The sequence below is a fragment of the Malaya genurostris genome, chromosome 2, assembly GCF_030247185.1.
Source record: "Malaya genurostris strain Urasoe2022 chromosome 2, Malgen_1.1, whole genome shotgun sequence".
Taxonomy (NCBI): domain Eukaryota; kingdom Metazoa; phylum Arthropoda; class Insecta; order Diptera; family Culicidae; genus Malaya; species Malaya genurostris.
In genome coordinates this window covers 42965502-42986766 of record NC_080571.1, presented here as the reverse complement: position 1 = coordinate 42986766, position 21265 = coordinate 42965502, and the positions used below count along the sequence as shown (strand labels likewise).

General features: G+C 38.6%; 1 protein-coding gene across 5 annotated transcripts in view; it reads right to left on the bottom strand.

The window, feature by feature from the left end:
* Window positions 1–21265, bottom strand: part of LOC131432866 (nephrin) — a 789197-nt gene that overhangs the window by 175297 nt on the left and 592635 nt on the right. For all 5 annotated transcript variants that reach the window (XM_058599423.1, XM_058599426.1, XM_058599425.1 and 2 more), the window contains exon 5: window positions 15468–15671. In XM_058599423.1, the coding sequence (XP_058455406.1) occupies window positions 15468–15671 (204 nt within the window). The remainder of the gene's footprint in view (window positions 1–15467; window positions 15672–21265) is intronic.

The following is a 21265-nucleotide window of genomic DNA, read 5'->3' as shown; positions in this document are numbered from 1 at the left end:
CAATCTTCCTAATTTCATTTTCAATGCTTTTTTTGCCATACAATTGAGAGGGCAAATGAAAATGGATGAATATCCGTGGCCATTTATTTGTGAAAGTTCCCGTTTTTTTTTATTTATCTTGCTTCTCTATCGGATTCAACCTCTTCCCGGAGCGCTCGTATTTGTCCACCTATTCAGATTAGACCCCCTGTCGGTTGTTCCGTTGGCAACCGGGATATGTGGGTTCGGTTCGGAACAGCAGGACGGCATCTTCGGAGATAACATCTTCCTTCGCTTCGCTGGATAGCCTGTGTTCACAGATCGAACATGCGGTCATGGTGATAAATTACCTTCGGTTCCCGGTTTGGCATGTTGGAGCTCGGTGCCAGGGGCTGTGCTGGTGGGGTTTTGCGGATGGCATGAGTGGGATTTGCGTTTCCTTTTTCAACTTGAATTCAAAAGAAATCAGAGGAAATTTTCTGTCTGAACCGACTCGGGCTTGGAACTGGCGAAATTTAAGTTCATTTAATGAATAACTGATTACAGGATTTCGAAGCAGTCTCTTGATGCGATTTAAAAATGGCCACTTATCAGCCACTAACAATTAATAATAATAATATAATATTTCAGGTGATCAATAGAGCTTGAACTCCTGACACACTTTGACAACAAAAAATCGATTTTTAGCTTGTTAGTCGCTCTAAAGACTGCTTAAATGCATCTTGTGCTGGTCCCTCCCGAAATCAGAAACAGAAACGAAAAAAAAACTTGAAATCACCGGCATTTTGCGGGCTAGCAACACTTTCTTTCCCTATGTGCGGGGTTGGGAATCGAACACAGGCGGGTTGCGTGAAAGGCACCGACTTACCCATTACGCTATACCCGTCTTCAATATGGAAGTATGTTCCATTTGACGAAGCGTTTCACTCGATACTATCGTGAGGTGAGAAGCGTTACGTTAAGTTAAAGAAGCTAGCTAAGCGTTGCATTCGATAATTTTCTTGAATTGAGGGTTACAAATCATATGAATTATTCTGTGGAAATTATGAATATTAAAAACCGTTGTAAGGGTTAGATTCCTACAGTAAATGAGTTACAATGTGTTAATTTCAAGGAAGTTATAGGTTATACGTCGCTCCTTTGTAAGTTCTAGGTGTTAGGAAGCGTTACAATTTTTTTGTGAGTCACGACGTTATGAAGCGTTGGATGCGTTACTTTTTAGTAAGTTATAGGCGTTACGAAGCGATACAAATGTTACATATGAGTAAGTAATTGTCGTTACGAAGTTACGACACGCGTTACATTATGCGTTACAATCGTAGGTGTTGAGAAGCGTTACATGCGTTACTTTTTTGTGAATCATAGGCGGTACAAAGCGTTGCATGTGTTATTTTTGTGTAGGTTATAGGCATTACGAAGCGCTACATGCGTTATTTTTTGCCTGCCTGGGATGAAGCAACAATTTATCCTCCAGTGACGGTGATGATTTCCGACTTCAAAGCATTCCGTACTGAGCTTTCTACTTTTCTCCCGGAAGTGAAAGTCTCATTTCAAATCGGATCAAAGTACTGATGAAATTAAAAATGAACTAAAAGAATTGCCCATTTCCAAGTAATACTTATGGAAAAAGAGCGAATGGTACTTTTAAACCATGCTTTGGAATTTCTTATGAACTTTACTTAATACGCTTCAATCGAAGTGATGTAAACAATTTGAAAACTTTAGAAAAAGTACGTTCCATTTCCCACATTTAAATTCATTGGGAACATTATAATCGACATAAACGTATTGCAAACTTAACGCAATGTCGTCGTTGCCAAGGCTTCGGCCATGGAACCAAAAATTGTCATATGGATATACGGTATTTGAGTTGTGGTAAATCACATTCGAAAGACGTTTGTCCAATGAATGAAACCACTGATAAATTTTCATGTTCAAATTGCGATGGAATTCATAAATCCTATTACTTGAAATGTACTGTCAGGGAAAAAAATTTAAACGCTCGTTCATTTAGACAACAAGTCAAATCAATGACCTTAACTTTACAGAACATACCTAAAAAAAGATACAAATGCCACCCCTAATTCTTCTAAGGGACTTATTTCTTCGAATGTAAAACAGGTAGGCTTTCCAATTCGTCACCAACGAAAACAATTTATTGACAGGTAGATCGACCTCGTCATCATCTTCTTCTAATGACAGTTACGCTTTGGTAGCAGGTAGACAACTATCACTTAATTCTTCTAATGTAAACAATCAAAACACAGGAACGCCTTCCAGTTCATCTTCTAACGAAAACAATTTATTAATAGGTAGATCGGGCAAGTCATCTTCTTCTAATGGCAGTTACACTAGTGTAACAGGTAGACATCTACCTACCACTTCGCTTCTTTACACGAAGTCGATTTAGGCGATATAACGGAAAATAAAATGATCTACCTACATGATCAACTTTTTCAAATGATCATCCGAATGAATTCGACTTCATCACTTTTTGAAGCTTTTCAAATTGGAGATGAATTTTATAATTTTCTCAAAGTCCACAAAACTCATATTGCCGTTTTTGTTTGTATGTTATAGGCGTTACGAAACGCTACATGCGTTACTTTTGTGAAAGTTTTAGGCGTTACATGCGTTTCTATTTTGTGGGTTTTGGGTGTTACGAAGCTTTACGATGTGTCACAAGCGTTTGTTTTTGGTGAGTTTTAGGCGTTACAAAGCGTTGCATGCGTTAGTTTTTTGTGAGTTGTAGTGAGTTACTCTATTGTGAATTACAGGCGTTAAGAGTTAGTGTTACATGCGTTACTTTTGTGTAGGTTAGAGGAATTACGAAGCGTTACATTCGTTACTTGAAATGTGTTTCAGACGTTACGAAGCGTTACGTGCGTTACTATTTTGTAAGTTGCAGGTACTACAAATCGTTACATGCGTAACTTTTTTGTAAGCTTTAGGTATTACAAAACGTTACATGTGTTACATTTTTAAAAGATACAAGAATAACGAAGCCATACATCCGTTGTTTTTTTTTAAAGTTTTTGTGTTACTTTTTGTAAGTTATACAGGGTTCGCCATGTAACTTTTTTCAACATGCAATAAAACACAAACGGTAAATTGTGGAATATAATTTCATTCAAATGTAGTTTTTTAGTACATTTTCGATTGTATGCAGCTTTATTTCAGCTATGGCTGCACGAATGTTGTCCTTCAAGGCTTGAATTGTCTCTAGCTTGTCCACATAACACTTATCTTTGACAGCCCTCCAAAGATAATAGTCTAACGGCGTCAAATCACATCTCCGAGGCGGCCAAACGACATCCGAATTTCGACTGATAAATCGATCTTCGAAGACTGTGCGCAGAAGATCGATCGTAGTGTTGGCTGTGTGGCAAGGAGCTCCGTCCCCCAGATGCGACAATTTTGTTTATTAACATACCCGCCGAGATGAAAATGTGCCTCATCTGAGAAGATGATTTTTTGGCAAAAATCGGCGTCTTCTTCAAACTGATTTTCAAAGTAAAACTGCACTATTTTCACGCATTCCTCAAGCGTATACACAACCTTTTTCGTTCAGCGGAAGGATAAATTTAAGTTTCTGTCAAAACAGAAGTGACATTAAGGTTATCAATGTCGAAATAACCGATAGTTCAACAAAAAAAAGATAGATGGCGGACCCTGTAGATGTTAAAAAGCGTTACAAGAGTTTTGGTCCTGGCCCTTTCCGAAATCAGAAAAAAAAAAACGAAAAACCAGTTTGAGAAATATTATGGGCCTGTAGATTCCATTGTACTGGACGACCGGAAAGAAAAAGTGCACGAGCATGCCTTAGTTAAGCAAGATTCTGCAGATGAGAAAGGTATCTTGCCGTTGGATTGCGTACAAACTTATTTAGGGCTAGAAAGACGAACGCAAGCGCACTTCGAGTACATGTTTGACTGAATCCATTATTATACGCCAGAGAACAGAATAGACTGATGTCTGCACGAGTGTTTCGAAGCGGCACGAGTCCCTAGAAGGGTATCTCAATGGGACGGAAAGATCATAATGTCGGTTTTCTGGGATCGGCATAGTAAACCGAGGTAGTGAGGACTACCTCAAATCAGAAAAAAGTCAGTATTAGCGTGCTGCGTCTTCAATCGCTGAAGACCGAAATTGCTGTGAAATGGCCTTAAATGAAGAACATGAGCATCGCTACCGTGATTAAAATCAACGGTTTATGTTTCAATTACTTGGTCATCTACCTCGTTCACCTGATTTGGCTTCCTCGTAGAACGTTAATTTATTTCAGAGAAATTTATGTGAGTTTCGTTTTGGAATTTCATACCACTACTTCCGGAATCAGAATCCGAAACCAGTATAGCCAAAGCTAATTTGTATGACCTTCTACTAATATCACTAATAAATTTAGTAGATGTTTTCCGTTCTCCACGAATCGGCTGTGCTACTCTATGAAGTGAATTGTCGTCATTTAAAGTAGAAATGTAAATGATCTCAGAATATATGGCATCATCACAAGTTTTGTGGATTGTTGTGCTATATAAATATTTTGAAGGTCTAAGACATGTGTTACAGAAATAACACGACAGTGAAGGTAAAGAAATGTAATACAATACCCTTCTCTTGGGCACAGTAAAAAATTTGATTTGAAAAAAAATTACAATCAACCATGCGTCTCCAATAAAGTTCTATTAGAAGGAAGCTGACAATGCTTAACTTTCAGAACTAAGCACCATGCGTTTCCATCTAATGGAGCTTCAATAAAAAACGCTTGGTTGACTGTCATTGTTTGCCTTTCTCATATATAAAAGTTATGCAAGTACTGTGAAAACCGACTTTTGAGCCGAGGCCCACTTTCATATACCATTCGACTCAGGTCGTCAAGTACGCAAGATGTCTGTGTGTAACGTTTTTTGCACTCACTTTTCTCGCAGATACCAGAACTAATGTTCACAAACTTAGATTCAAATAAAAGGTTTTGTGATCCCATACAAAATTCCTGAATTTTGTTTGGATCTGACTTCTGGTTCTGGAAATATGGGATACAATGTGCAAAACAAAAATATACGTGCAAACTTTTCTCAAAGATGGCGTGACCGATTTCTACCAACTTAGATTCAATTCAATGGACAAGAATCATTACTTTACAAAACTTCTGAATTTTACTTGTATCCGACTTCCGATTCCAGAATTATAAAATTTTATACCATCACCTAAAGAGGTTATAAAAAACACTTAAAAACATTCTAAATAGCCTCAAAACTATTCCATTCGTAGATATTATCAGTAGACGTCGGAAAAATTAGATTTCGGCTATCCGGTTTCCGATTCCGGAGGCACCGAAAATAGTTGTCATACCCTAGTAGCAAATATTGTTCTAGTACTGAATTTAATAACTCTTCTCGCAACGATTATGCGATTGGAGAATCGCACTTTTCTTGTATGATGTGCAATAAGTTTCTCGTTTCATATGTTTCACAACAGTAATATTTGCTAAATGGAAACCGGAATTGAAACTGCTCAAATGATCTTGTCATACAGTCAGATGTAAAACCGGATGTGGAACTTAATCCATTCAGGTTTTTGAGTTGGTTTCACAAGCAGTCAAATGAATGAATCTTATATACCTTACAAAAACGCGTTGAATCAATTGTCTAACATATGTAATAAAAATAACCGATATGAAGAAATGGTTTTTTTTTTTCATAAATACGTTTATTTCTTAAGGCAGTTTACATAAGTTTTTCTTCGCCGTAGCATCACTTTTACATAATATTCTTATCCTAATTTAATTCTAACATAGTCACAACGTTTTGAATTTATTAAAACATATTCTCTTATTACTTAAATATCATCTTAGGTAACTCGTCATTAATTATGAAATCTACTCGGAAATATTATTTGAACCAAACGATTAACTTCTATAAATTATAAAATAAGCTGCTATTTTCAGACATTTTGTTAATAATTTCATAAACTGTTTCGAGTTTGTTTGTATCATTACATTATTTTTATTCTAATTTAGCTATTGGTTGAACTCATGGACGCAGCAGGGATCAGAACTAAGTCTTGAAAGGGGCCTTTATTAAATTGAAACTCCAGTTTTCTTTATGAAATGATAAATAAGTTTCATGTATGAAAGGTCACGACAAGCAAGAATGTCTCGAACTGGGATATTGGATAGTCTACCTTGGGTACGCAAAGAATTTATTAGTTGAGATCTGACATCACGATACTCCACGCATGTCCAAACGACATGATCAATATCCCGATAACCTTCTCCGCAAGCACAATGATTAGTCTCGGAGAGCCCAATTCGAAGGAGATGTGCATCTAACGTGTAGTGATTGGACATGAGTCTGGACATCACACGAATGAAATCTCTACTCACATCCAGTCCCCTGAACCATGCCTTTGTCGATATTTTCGGAATAATTGAGTGCATCCACCGACCCAGATCATCTTTATCCCAAGAAGCTTGCCAGCTGGCAAGTGTTCTTTGGCGAGACGAGCTATAGAATTCGTTGAAAGCAATTGGTCTCTCATAAATTTCACCCTCAATAGCACCACGTTTGGCTAAAATATCGGCTCTTTCATTGCCAGGAATGGAGCAATGAGCCGGGACCCAGACTATAGTGATTAGATAATTATTGTTCAATATGTCGTTCAGGCACTGTTTTATTTTGCCCAGGAAAAACGGTTCAGTCTTGCCAGTCATGTTTGAGCGAATGGCTTCAATTGCACTCAGACTATCTGTGAAGAGGAAATAATGGTTTGGAATTAATGTGACGATTACACTCAAACTATAATGAACTGCTGCTAGCTCTGCTATATAAACAGATGCAGGTTCTTGAAGCCTAAATGAGGCCGAAACATTATTGTTGAACATACCAAACCCTGTCGCTTCTTCAATTCGCGATCCGTCCGTGTAAAACATTTTCTCAGAGTCAATATGCCTGAACTTACTTGAAAATATTTTTGGGATTTCCGTCGAACGTAGATGATCCGGGATTCCACGCACTTCGCGCTGCATGGATGTATCGAAAAATAAAGTTGAGTCAGGGACATTTAGGAGGCTGACACGGATAGGAATATATCTTGAAGGGTTGATTTCCTGTGACATATGGTTAAAATATACTGTCATGAATTTTGTTTGAGATCGAAGCTCGACTAGTCGTTCGAAATTATTAATTACCATGGGATTCAGCACCTCACATCTTATTAGCAGGCGTGATGAAAGCTCCCAAAATCGATCTTTTAATGGAAGAACTCCCGCCAGAACTTCAAGACTCATTGTATGTGTCGAATGCATGCAGCCTAAGGCAATTCGCAAACAACGGTACTGAATTCGCTCAAGTTTGATAATATGAGAGTTTGCAACGGAACGAAAACAAACGCATCCATATTCCATCACTGAAAGTATCGTTGTTTGATACAATTTTATTAGATCTTGCGGATGAGCACCCCACCAAGATCCTGTTATTGTTCGAAGAAAATTTACTCTTTGTTGGCATTTCGTTATCAGATACCTAATGTGTCCTCCCCACGTGCATTTGGAATCGAACCACACCCCGAGGTATTTAAAAGTTAAAACCTGTTGGATCATTCTTCCCATCATATGGAGCTGAAGCTGCGCGGGATCATGCTTTCTTGAAAAGACGACTAACTCTGTTTTCTCCGCAGAGAATTCGATACCAAGATGAACAGCCCAATCGGACAAGTTATCTAAGGTATCTTGCAATGGTTTATGCAGATCAATAGCTTTGGGTCCAGTAACTGAAACCACGCCATCATCTGCCAATTGCCTTAGTGTACATGGGGTTACTAGACAGCTGTCAATGTCATTCACGTAAAAATTATAGAGGAGCGGACTGAGGCATGAGCCTTGCGGGAGACCCATGTAGCTAATTCTGAATGTTGCCAAATCGCCATGTGAAAAATACATGCACTTCTCTGACAAAAGGTTGTGCAAATAATTATTTATAACCGCTGGAAGTCCATGTTGGTGGAGCTTGTCTGAAAGAACATCAATGGAAACTGAATCAAATGCTCCTTTAATGTCTAAAAATACAGATGCCATTTGTTGCTTTTGAGCGAAGGCAATTTGGATGTCAGACGAAAGTAATGCAAGGCAATCATTCGTCCCTTTATTTCTACGGAAGCCAAACTGAGTATCTGACAACAAACCGTTCGTCTCGACCCAAGTGTCGAGACGTCGTAGAATAATTTTTTCGAACAATTTTCTGATGCAGGACAACATCGCAATGGGTCTATATGAGTTGTGATTGGAAGCTGGTTTCCCCGGTTTTTGAATGGCGATAACTTTCACTTGTCTCCAGTCAGGTGGAACAATATTTTGCTCAAGAAACTTGTTGAACAATTCCAACAAACGTCTTTTTGCGAGGTTGGGCAGATTCTTCACCAAGTTGAATTTAATTCTGTCCAACCCTGGAGCGTTATTGTTACAAGACAAGAGTGCTATAGAAAATTCCATCATTGAAAATGGGTTATTAATAAAACCATTATTTGGAGGAGATTCCCGTATAATGCTCTGCGTAGGAACAGAATCTGGGCAAACTTTCCTAGCAAAGTCAAATATCCATCGGTTCGAGTATTCATCACTCTCATTGCCCACGTTACGATTCCTCATTCGTCTGGCCGTGTTCCAAAGAGTGCTCATTGAGGTATCTCTTGACAAACCTTCGACAAAATGTCTCCAATAGCTACATTTTTTGGCTCGAAGTATGCTCTTGTACTTGGTTTCTAAAACCATAAGTTTTTCAAAATTCTGAGGAGTTCCTCCACCCCGTTTTAGAAACGTCTTGCAAGCATTTTGTTTTGCGAGTTTAGCCTCTGAGCACTCTTTGTCCCACCAGGGGTTGGGAGGCCTTCTGTTAGTCGTTGGCCCAGGAAAGCGTTTAGTTTGGGATTGTTCTGCTGCCTCCAGAATCGAACAAATGAGGAAGTCATATTCTTCAAGTGGAGGGAGCTCTTCCATTGAATTCAAAATACTAGAGATACTACTTTGGTATTTAATCCAGTCGATATTTTTTGTCAAATCATATGGAATACTAGCTGAAGTAGCAATGCAATTGCTACTGCTAATTGAGATGATGATTGGTAAATGATCGCTACCGTGTAAATCAGGCAGTATTTTCCAGGTGCAATCTAGTCGAATTGATGTTGAGCAAAGAGATAGATCTAGTGCACTTGGGCGTGCCGGAGGTCTTGGGATCCGTGTCATGCTACCCATATTTAATACCGTCATGCTAAAATTGTCACAAATGTTTTGTATTAAAGATGATCTGCTTTCATTGTAAACGGAACCCCACATCATTCCGTGCGAATTTAAATCCCCCAGAATCAATCGTGGAGCAGGAAGGGCTTCAACCATTTCATTAAGCTGTTGCTGTCCAACTTGTGCTTTTGGAGGAATATAAACCGAAGCTATGCAAATATCTTTGCCTTTAATGTTTATTTGGCAAGCAACAACTTCTATACTACAAGTTGAAGGGATGTTTAATCTATAAAAGGAATAGCATTTCTTAATTCCCAAAAGCACTCCACCATACGGAGAGTCTCTATCGAGACGTATAATGTTAAAATCATTAAAATTTAAAGCTATGTTTGAAGTAAGCCATGTTTCGCATAAAGCAAATACATCACATTTTTGACTATGCAATAATATTTTAAATGAATCAAGTTTTGGCATGATGCTTCGACAATTCCACTGCAGGACAGTGATTGTATCATTTGCGACGGGTGATAAATTATCCATCAAAAGATACAAAACCTGAGACAATTGGCCATTGAGCTGATAACTGCTTCAAAAAGGTTCTAGCTATTGGAAGGAATGCCATTATGAGGGTCTTTAAGGGTTCAGATATATTGAATGCTGAGAAGATCCATTCAACAATTTCCGAAAACTTCAGTAATCCTGTTGGTGGCTGTGAAATGGAGCCCACTGGATTATTATCTTTTTCTGTACTAGATCCTGGATTGGTTTGTGAATTTGACAAACCAGGAGGCACAGTCTTTGGTTTTGACTTTTTTTGTTTAACACGGGGATCTTTTTTTGAAGATGAAATTTTAGGTGTCTTTTTTGGTAATTTGGAGGAAGACTTCTTTCTCTTAACTGACCCTTGGGTAGTGATAAACGAATTACCTTCACTATTTTCGTCAGAGTCAGAGTCCTCTGTTTCCTCTAGATTTGAAAACCCGTTTTCGGTTTCCAAAGGGGGGACATCAATGACCGTTTTAAGCATTTCTGCATATGTGCGCTTAGACCGTGCTTTTAAAGAAAGCTTAATTTTGTCTTTGTGCACTTTAAATGCAGTGCATACTGAAATATCCTCATGAGGACTTTCCCCACAATAAATACATTTTTCAATTTCCTTGTTGCAATCATTATCTTTATGAGGCCCTTCACACTTAATACATTTTGGTTTATTACTACAGTAAGTAGCTGTGTGGCCGAATTTTTTGCAGTTCGTACAATTCATTACATTTGGAACAAAAAGCCGAACAGGGAGGCGAATTTTATCGACATAGACATGGGACGGCAACGCAGACCCGGCAAATGTCACTCGAAACGAGTCTGATGGGCGATAAACTTTTTTTTTTCCTCTTCATGAACTACTGAGTACAGTTGTTTGCACTCCAGTATTTTCACACCCTCAAGCATAGAGTTCTTGAAACGACCAACACCATGCTTGAGTAAATCATCTACCGAAAGACTCGCTTCGGTAACAACACCGTCAATTTCGACATCTTTGGAGGGTATGTAAACTTTATACTCTTTATTGAAATGTTCCGAAGAGACAATATCATTCGCGTGTTTCAAATTATTTACCACAACACGAATTTTATCGTTATTTACTTTTATGATCTCTTTGATTGAAGAGTATCGTGATGTCAAACCTTTATTAATTTGAAAAATGTTTAATGGCTTTGATATACGTCTAAAAAAGACTATCCAAGGCCCAGAAGAGCTCTCCTGATATTTTTTCGTTCGTGGGGGTATCGGATTCATGCTAGGATTTACGTCCATGGATTCATCCATCACATTAAAATTTTTAACTAAACTTTAAAATAAAATTTGAAACCAACACTACACAGTACTCAATCAAAAGGAAAAGAAAAAAACTTCTACCTTGAAATTGTTGTCTATCTCCGTTGCACTGCCGTGTAGATCCTCGTTGCTCTAGATGTTCTTGTTGGATGTATCTGGACGTTGATACAATGCTGAAGCTCACTGTAGCGATAGAATACGATGTGATGCTACTGCTACCTGACATCCAGCACCACTCGAATTCCGATTTACTTTCGTCTTCGCCAGCTGTAACCAGCGCAGGTCACCGGTGTATACCTGCGTGTTGTATGGCAGTGGAAAGACCGAGTTGTCTTGTCTCCTTCTTCCTAGTGCTCCGCACCGATATGCTTCTGCACCGAAGTGCCTTCGCACCGGTGTGCCTTTGCACTCTCCTGCTTCTATGTGCCTTTGCACTCTTCCTCTTCGATGTGCCTTTGCACTCTCCTGCTCAGCACTTGTGGCTGTATATTGCGGCCTGGGTAGAGTTTGGGAAACGCCCTTTGTTGTTTCCTTCACCAGCTTGGCCCAGCACTAGGGCTCTCTTATGCAGCACGACTATACGTTTTAACGGCTGCTGCCAACAGGTCTCTACCTGTAGTTCAACCGTTGTCGTATTTAACGCGTGTAAACCAACCAGCGTTATTAAACTGTACGCTTCTATACACAACCTTCTCGGTTGAACGGCTATTACTGAATGATGAAGAAATGGTTGAACATGCCAATTATAACAAGTTTTAATTGCTACTTGAGTAATGGATCTCACTCCCTTTTCTAAGCGACAGTTTGCCTGATTTTCCCAAACTGAAAGGTGTGTAAGGAATCTCAGAATTTTATCGGGATTCGACTTCCGGTTCCGGAATTATAGGGTGAAGTGTGTTGAATATTTCATATTATCCCAGGGACAAAACAACAAACGTAATTTTTTTTTAAATCGACATCAAAACTGCTCCCATCGGTAGTCATTATCAATAGACGACCAAACAAAGCGATTCCTGTTGTTATTGCAAGAATTGAAGAAAATTGTTTTAAAATACCATAATATACCTATATTTCTATATTCCTATAAAATTCAGAGTTGTACTAAAATTGAAATTGTGAAAAAATATTCAAAAGTTCAGAAATTTTTTACTCATATACTACCGTTCTACCCATAATTGTCCCATATTCTAAAGGATTTCCTGTACATGGGACAATTATTCGTAGAACGGCAGTACATGAATGCAAGAAAAACATTTTCAAAAAAAAAGGAAAAAAAATTGTAATCTTTTCTGATAGTGCCTGAAACAGCCCTGATTTTTTCAATTTTTTCAGTAAAGCGATTGCTTCAAAAATCAAATAAAATTCAATTGAGTCACCCTAATGCAATGGAATTAATTTTTATACAATTTTGTCGAAGATAGTAAGCCTCTACACACAAACCTCCGTTTACGTAAAAATTATTTTTACGTAACTCTTTTTACGAACAAAATCCCAAATAACGTAAACTTTTTTTACGAACCTACTTCGTAAAAAGAGGTTTTTGCATGCAATGAAAATCATTTCGTGCTTATTTATATTCTTTGAATATTACTACCAAATGGGAATTTTCGGAACGGGTTTGATGTGTAAATGTCAGAAAACGATGTTTGAGGTGGTTCTGAATTCCTAGATGGCAAAGTCATCTTCTACAATACTTTGTATCCATAGTTTCGTTTTATTAAGGGCGCTTGCTCAGCAGCTTCATTAGTCTGGATAATCTAAAACTGATTTGACTGGTGTTTTAGAATTTTTTTTTACTAAACCTGGCTATAACTTCGATCTGCCGCAGATATTATACTACTGCTTCAAAGATGTAAGCGCCTACTAATGAAAACAGTTCCGAAAAAATACGTATTGTGAAGGTATTAGAGCAATTCGAATAACATCGACACAAATTGTAAGGGTTTTCAAGGAATCGTAATTAACCGGAAGCCGCCATTTTGGTTTTTGGAATAACCTCAAAAATTGTCTTCTTACATCTACTCATCAAACCTGTTTCAAAAATATTTATACTGTATGGGTTTCCAAGGTATATTAATAAATCGGAAGTCGCCATCTTGGAAATTGATGCGACTTAGAACATCCCTTTCCTGCAAATACAAATAATTTTCGTTTAATAATCATCCATTATGTTATACATATCCAATAATACATATACATAAGGAAAACTTTTTTTGCGTTGAAAATTTCAAATAATGTTAACTTATTTTTACGTCAGGAGTGTAAAACTGGACTTATAAATTACAGAACGCAAGAACGAATTTCAGAGGTGCGCCCCATAACGAAGTGAGGTGTATCAAAAATAAGCTATCCACATACATTTCTGTTGTACGCATGTATTTGTGATGGTTATGTTCCTGTGGTTTGAAGTCAACAATTTTTCTACACTACCAAAGCTATAAATGCAGAAATCTATCGATCAGAGTGTCTTCAAAAGAGATAGCTGCCTTTATAGAAGAAGCATAGAACAACCTCACTGTTTTGGCCGGATTTAGCGTCGGCTCACTATGCCAAAACCACTCTCAATTGGCTTGCGGAAAAGGGTATAAATTTCGTTGAGAAAAATATCAATTCACCAAATTGCCCTCAGCTTCGACCCATCGAACGTTACTGGGCAATCGTGAAAAGGGTCTTCAAGAAAACTGGTATCGCAGCTGGGAACATGCAGGAGTTCAAAAAAATTTGGTCTAAAGCGCCCAAAGAATGCGATGCAAAAGTTCGAAAATTCGTGAAGGAAAAACTTAAATTTCATCCGGTTTTCATTATGCTCAAGTTTAACCTCGTACAATAAAGGATCAATTTATCATTTTTTATCATAATTTGAAAGAAAAAATTGTGGATAGCTTATTTTCGATACACTTGTCAATGCTAAAGAATATTGACTATCACTATAGCTGGCAAAGAAGGTTATTTAGTGTCCGAATGCACGTTTTCTACAATAGTGACACGTTACCATCTGGTTTTCGTATGTTACCAAAGTTTTTTTTAGGGACTTCTTTTCATAACTCGTTTTGTATGAATCATAAACTGAGCTGTTTATGGAGTAACTTGAACTTAGTCATTATCATTCTCGGCTGTTGAAATCTTCCGAACATAAGAGCACCAATTTTATTGCGTGATTCATGAGGATCCTCCCCACTGAAAAGTCTGTCAATACGCACCAAACGCACAATAGTTTCCGATCCTTAGACAAATATGCTCAGACCCATCCGCATAGTACTTAGCATTAAAATTGTCAATAACGAATGAGTACTATTTCATTTCAGTTGACAAATTTGTCAAAGCAAAGCATCTGCGCGTATAGTACACATTGAGCATTCATCATCGCACACAGCCTTGGATCACCGGTGCCTGGTGGCCTGGTGGCCGTTAAACGTAAGAGCCAATTGTCGTTTCCGTTTTATGCGTTGTCGTTCACCTTCACGGCACTCGTTTCGCCCGAAATGAGGTTAGCAGCATGGCAACTTCCGGCAGAAGCCAGCAGACATCAAACTTCGTCAAAGCGCACCACCAGGCAGTAAAAAGCTAATAAATGCTGTCATGGACACTAGTCGGAAGTTTGTCCTTGCTGGCTGGGGTCCCGCTTCTCTTCTCGGCGCAGATCCCTGTGTCAAGAGCCATTCCCAGTGACGATGCTCGTTCTCATTATTGTGAGGTGTAATTAAGATGCTCGGTGGGGTAATTAACTGCGTGAATAATGCAGACATTGCTGGATGGGGTAATTAAAGAACGATCAAAGGCAAAGGCACTTGTTTTAATGTGAAATAAATTTGCTTTTTTGTACATAATTGCTCGGCCTAGTTGGGGCGACGGTCACGACTGCAATCGATTTCTGCTGGAGACATTCGGACCCGAAAGCGGACAGTCCTTTGAGAGTTCTCTGATGACGGTTGCAGACAAAAGACGAAAAAAAAAATTTCACTTCAACAGTCTAATTAGATTTTGATTGTTCAAAGTGAGAATCTAGGTCAAAAGCGGAACAGGATGCTGATGCAACGGTTCAGTGCTCGGTCCAGATTTACAGAACACTGATCAAGATTTGATTTTTTTTTCTGTAAAATTGTCACCAGTCGAAACGCTCGGGTGACTGCGCAGAACTCGAACGAAATTAAACCTTGGAATAGAAAACGGCGAAGCGCCATAATGAAGGCAATTAGTTTTGCCATAAATAATTCAATGAATACTGGCCTCTGAGACTGAGGTCTCGGGATTAGGATCAGGATTTCTTCACTGAAATCCCGCTCGATTTGAGGTGAATGGAATAATTTAACTAACTTTGAATCGAAACTAATTACGATTTCTTAAAACGTCTGCTAATCCCAAAACGAAACAAAAACAAAAAAGCAAGAGGCTCTCCGCGAGGACCAGATCTGAAGGTACTTACGGTTCATGTCGAGGGTGACGGACGCCGAGATGGGATTTGTGACGTTGTTGTTCGACGCCGTGCAGGTGAAGATGGCCTTCAGGTGTTTCCGCTCGAGCCGGTTCAGGATCAGGGTGTTTTTCACTCGCCGCTCCGACAGGATGGTGGACGAGTGGTTTACGATTTCGTTGTCGTACCACCAGTTCACGGTGGGTGTTGGGCGACCTGCGGATACGAAGAAAGAAAAAAAAAACAAAATGAAAGAGACAAGAAACATAGAACTTAGCAAACAGGAGTTTTTTTTTGAGGACCCATGCAAACAAACGACCTAATCCCGTTCTAGAGAATGATTTCAAGTGAAATATTATTCACCGCACACCTACTCGGAATCGGAGCTGATCCCGTTTTTTTTTTGCCTACATCCTGGCGCGAGTTTTTGCTGATCCGCGCTCGCTTCGCCGTATCAAAGTTATTACACCGGCTTCGGGCAGCAAAACGAGGAGTACACATCTGCAAAATCGACTGACTACATGCACACACACTGTCGTTGCTGTATCGTTTACAGATAATTAAATTTGGTAAAAATAAATAAAACCCGTTTCATCCGACCATAAAGTTTGCATAAGCGCGTCCACGACGCTGAATTTAATTAAACACTAAATGAGTTCCGGGGCACGGGAAAATCCCGGGGAAATAAAAAATAGCTCGCTTCCACGATCCGTCAGGTTTTATTATATTGTTTCGGTTTTATTTTTCAACAACAATCGTTGTAAAATGTTTAACGCGCGATACTCGAGGCCAATTCGGGCTTTAATGGTTGAATAATTGTTTCGTTATCACGCGCCACACGTCGGTCGGCTTTTTTTTTTGGTTGCGATTCAAAAAGTCAAAGTTGTGATAGATTATTCGGCTGATAAATAGACACAGTTGATTGAATCTGTTGCTAAAGTGTCACCGAACCTGGCTAACGGGGTAATCGCAGTAATTGATTGAACTGGGCTTTTTCATGTTAATTAAGTCCTTTTTCGATTGAACAACCGACCTGAAAGGGCTAGAACGACCTATCGTATTCCAATTAATATTCCTCATTACGTTGTAGTAGCTGTTTTCCATAGAATACTTTCTAAAGACTGTCCCAGAAAGTATAGACGCACTTTGATTTCGCTGTAAATAATTCACAAGTGTTAGATATTCAAATTTTATTCGATATACTGATAATATTAGACTACAACAACAGAATATTATTCTCAACATTTGCTACTTAGCCATTGTAGACTAGCTGGCGCACCTTCTTTCGAACGTTCCTCATTAAATTCCGTACAGACTTCTTGGCGACAAGTTTTGATATTTTTTTCCAATCTTTTTCGAACTGTTGAATGGTTTCGGCTGCCGAGACATGTTTCCTAAGATGTGCCTTCATTAATGTCCAAAATTCCTCAATTGGTCGAAGTTGTGGGCAATTTGGTGGGTTCATGTCTTTTGGGACGAAAGCGACATTTTTGGTAGTATACCGTTCTACTGTTGATTTCGAGTAGTGGCAAGAAGCAAGATCTGGCCAGAAGACAACAGGATCCTTGTGGCTTCGAATTATGGGTAGAAGTCGTTTTTGTAAACATTCATTGATCTATATTTCGCTGTTCATTGAAGCAGTGGTGATGAAGGGTTTCGAAATCTTACCGCAGCTACAAATTGCTTGCCAGACCATAGCTTTTTACCAAATTTTTCGACTTCAATCGATGTCTCGGACTGGTTTAACACTTGCCCTTCTCAAACCGTATAATATTGTGGTCCCGGCAAGGATTTGTAATCGAGTTTCACGTATGTTTCGTCGTCCATGATTATGCAGTTCAAATTTCCAGCAAGAATCGTATTGTACAGCTTTCGAATCCTCGGCCTGATCGATGCTTCTTGTTTCGGACTACGTTTTGGTTGTTTCTGCTTCTTATAGGTTCGAAGATTCAAACGTTCTTCAGCACGAAGAACATTTTACTTCGAAGTGCCCACTTTTTTGGCCACATCCCGAACTGAAACCTCCTTCTTTTGCTCGAACTCCTTCAGTATACGTTTATCCAACTGAGGGTTAGCAGGACCTTTTTTTCGACCCGTTTTCGGTTTATCCTCAAAGGTGTTATCCTCACCGAACTTCCTGATTGCATTTCGCACGGCTTTTTCACTTATTCCTTCTATTTTTGCTATCTTTCTCAGTGACAGTCCGCGTCCTGTGCACCATTTGTACACAATTTTTCGACGTTGTTCTGCTGAAAGTCCACGCATTTCGAAACAAACTAATGAAAACGAATAAACAACTGCACAAGTGGTTAGAGAAGAGTGTAAACAACAGGACGCAGCCATAAAAATTGACAGATTCTGAACCATTGTGAAATGGCAGCGGATTTTGGTTGCATCCATACTTTCTGAGACAGTCTTTTTACGACCGGTGTTGCTGATCGAATTATTTATATACACCGACGAGTACGATATTCTTGCGAATTATCCTAATGGTCAATATACCTTTACTTTGAAAAACTACTTTCCTGAAACATTAAAAAAAAACCAGCAGAAAAATGAATAGTCACTGTAGTGGGAGACCAGCCAAATCTAGCCAAAATTGTATTGGATCTTACGGTGCTTTGAGGAATAGAAAAATACGTTTGTTTCGCAAACTTTTATTCATAAACTTGGAGTAGGTAATGTTAGAGACACAGTCGTAAGATTGACGTAAGTAAGCATTCGGTTACGGATGATTGCGTTTGTATTCTAGGAGCTGGAGCGGTAGTTTAAAAAGCATTCTAAAAAAGGTTTTTTGCATTACTTTTAAGGCCCCGACTATTTGGATATGGATGACTTCGTTTGTATTCTAGGAAGCAGGTCGCCAATCCAAGTCGTATGTGTAAGTTTGAGGCTTTACCTAGAATAAATCATCACATAAATATAATTGTAGCATGAGTCGTGCAATCGCACATATATTTCATTATTTCATGCAAAATGCAAATCTTTCTCCATTTTAGCTTCATTGCACAGTGCCTTAGCGTCTTCCAACAATCCTTTAGACGATATGCTGCATGGTGAGTCGATACTTTTGATTTCATTAATATTAGTTTGCACGCCATCGATTTTGTTTTCGAAAAAAGTAAATACTTTTTCAAGGTGTACTTCTGTCTTAATGAACATGTTGCAGGTTGGCGGTGTTGATGTCCGCTAAAAAAGTTTCGTCGCATTCATTCAAAAGTGATAAAATGCAGTTTATGACTTTGCTGGCCGCGTAGCACTTATGTCGTTTTCGTTTTTAAATTGCACTACACTGGTGTAGCGAAAGCTGCACGGAAACCGTTCGTTTTTACCAATTGCACTACACCAGTGTTACACTTTTCTGCCCCGATACCACTGGTGTAGCACTCATCAAAAGTTTGGTGTAGCTCTGTGCAATGGAATCGTTTATTGTAGTCAATGGTTACTGTTTATGTTTTCGTCATTTTTGTTCGTTTATTGATGCCTCAGTGTAGCACTGCACCGGTGTAGTGCAAATGAAAAACGAAAACGCCATTAGTTTACCTGTTTTATGTCCTTATTTAGCTTCAGCAAAATTCCAAATGCCATGCTCTCGAAAGCGCCATGTGATACTTTCATGCTATTTATCTGTGCGAATAAAGCATGGTTTGCTACGATTTGGTCACGCACTGTTTGATTTAATTCGTGCAGTTGATGGAAAAGTTTTTTCATTTGCCATTCTTCGGCGAATTCCTGTTGACAGTCAATACAGGAAGGTAGCAGAACAGTCCTCGATAATTTTTCATGATTTCTCTGTGTTCTCACGCAGGCTGCATGAAATTTTTGATTCTACTTTCCATGACGCATTTCGAAAGATAGCGTTATTTATAAACAAAAGCTTCGATTCGACGAACATCAAAGGCATGGACTCCGAACCCAGCCACTGTCCTCGAAACCAGATCGGTTATTGATTGAGTCTTATTTGACCTAAATGTATATAGTCATAATGACCAATCAGAATAAATATCGATATTCTTTACAGTGAATAGGAAAATTTGTTAGTACATTCGCATTCACATCAGTCCGGTTATGCCCTTGACTTTACCCACTCGCCTTCTAAGTAACAAAGCTGGTTTATTGCCAACATTTCAACCGCGTGGAAAGTCCCGCTAAAATGAAAGACATTCATCAAAATTTAATAACCTCCTCTTTCGACGTAATCCAAGAAACTGAAAGTAGCTGGAATGAAAGTGCTAGAAGCGAAGGAGTTTTTGGAAATAATTTTAATGTATTTCGGCACGACCGAAATTTATCTTTTTGTTAGAGAAAATCCACCGAACATTTTGCGGAAAAGCCTCTTACGCTCGCGTCTAAGCCGTTTTGATAGCTTCAACATCTTCAAAAAAGCATCCTTGCAACTTCAACTTCAACTTTGGAGATGTCACACGGCACCAAATCAGGTGAATACGCAACATAATCACAAACTTTTTCAATAATTTCAGATGTGCGAACTGAAATTGGTCTTCCTTCACATTTGTCATTCTCTAGTGACAGTCAAGAGTCCTTCCAGAAAGATTTGTGCCACAAAAAATATTAGCTCGAGACAAGCACTGATCACCACTACAACTACATTTCGACTTATCATTTAATAAATATATGTTTCTTAAAACATGGAAATCTCTTTTCTTGTACCAATATTTGAATCTGGTGCAAAATCCAACATTGGGAAGTACCGTGGAATAGCCATTATTTCGTGCATTCCAAAATTATTTGAAAAAATTATACACGAAAAACTGTTTCACCAACTGAGCAACATAATAACTAACAAACAGCATGGCCTCTTCAAAGGCCGCTTAACCACACCAAATCTCCTAGAATTAATGACATTCACTCTGAACGCAATGGCCGCCGGCAACCACGGCAACACACCATTACTTCTATACAAACTACAAAATTATGACACAGAACAGAGGCTTCTGAAATGGCTCAAATCATGCTTAGTTAGTTAGTTGTTTATTTTAGCCCGGTTGTAACCTATTGGTCATTCATCGGGGAACAAAATGCTTAACGAATCGAGTACAAGTAGTTCACTTTCCAAACCAATTAATGTAACATCTGGCGTACCTCAGGGCTCTCACCTAGGGCCTCTGCTCAGCTTGAAAAATTGTTCGAAAATGCTGCTCGAAAATAGTTCAAAATAATTGCCCCAAGAAACTGCTCCATACATCTTCTCGAAAAAAAGCTAATTTTTTTTTCGAAAAACTGCTAAATGAAGTGTTTTAGCTACTGAAAAAGTCGCTCGAAAAAAACAACGTTTTCTTCTTCTTCTTCCCTACCAGCACGTACCGATGCGTATCGATTTAGCATAATTTTGTATGACAGTTTGAATGTTTTGATACTCTTTGGCCTATAATTTCGGAATCGGAAGTCGGATCTAGATAAAATTGCCCAGTGTTTTTAAAGACTGAGAGCTTTAAGTTGAATCATGATTTGTGAAAATCGGTTTAACCATTGCTGAGAAATCGAAGTGAGATCCGTTTTTGGAGCTTTTCTTCACTATTACTGGTGCGTTCGGAAGCGGAAACCGGGCACTTGTAGTCCCAGTAAATTTTATAAAAATATACACCTTGTACCGCCATCGCTTGTGAAAAAATACTCACGAAATTGAAAATTTTTACTAATCACACTGTAATACCGAAACCGGAAATCGGATCTGGATCAACTTTTCGGAGATTTTTAAAAGAATTTCAAGACCTTTCATTTGTATCTTAGTTCGTCAAAATCGGTTAAGAAATTTCCGACAAAATTGAATGCGCCATTTCCAATAGATT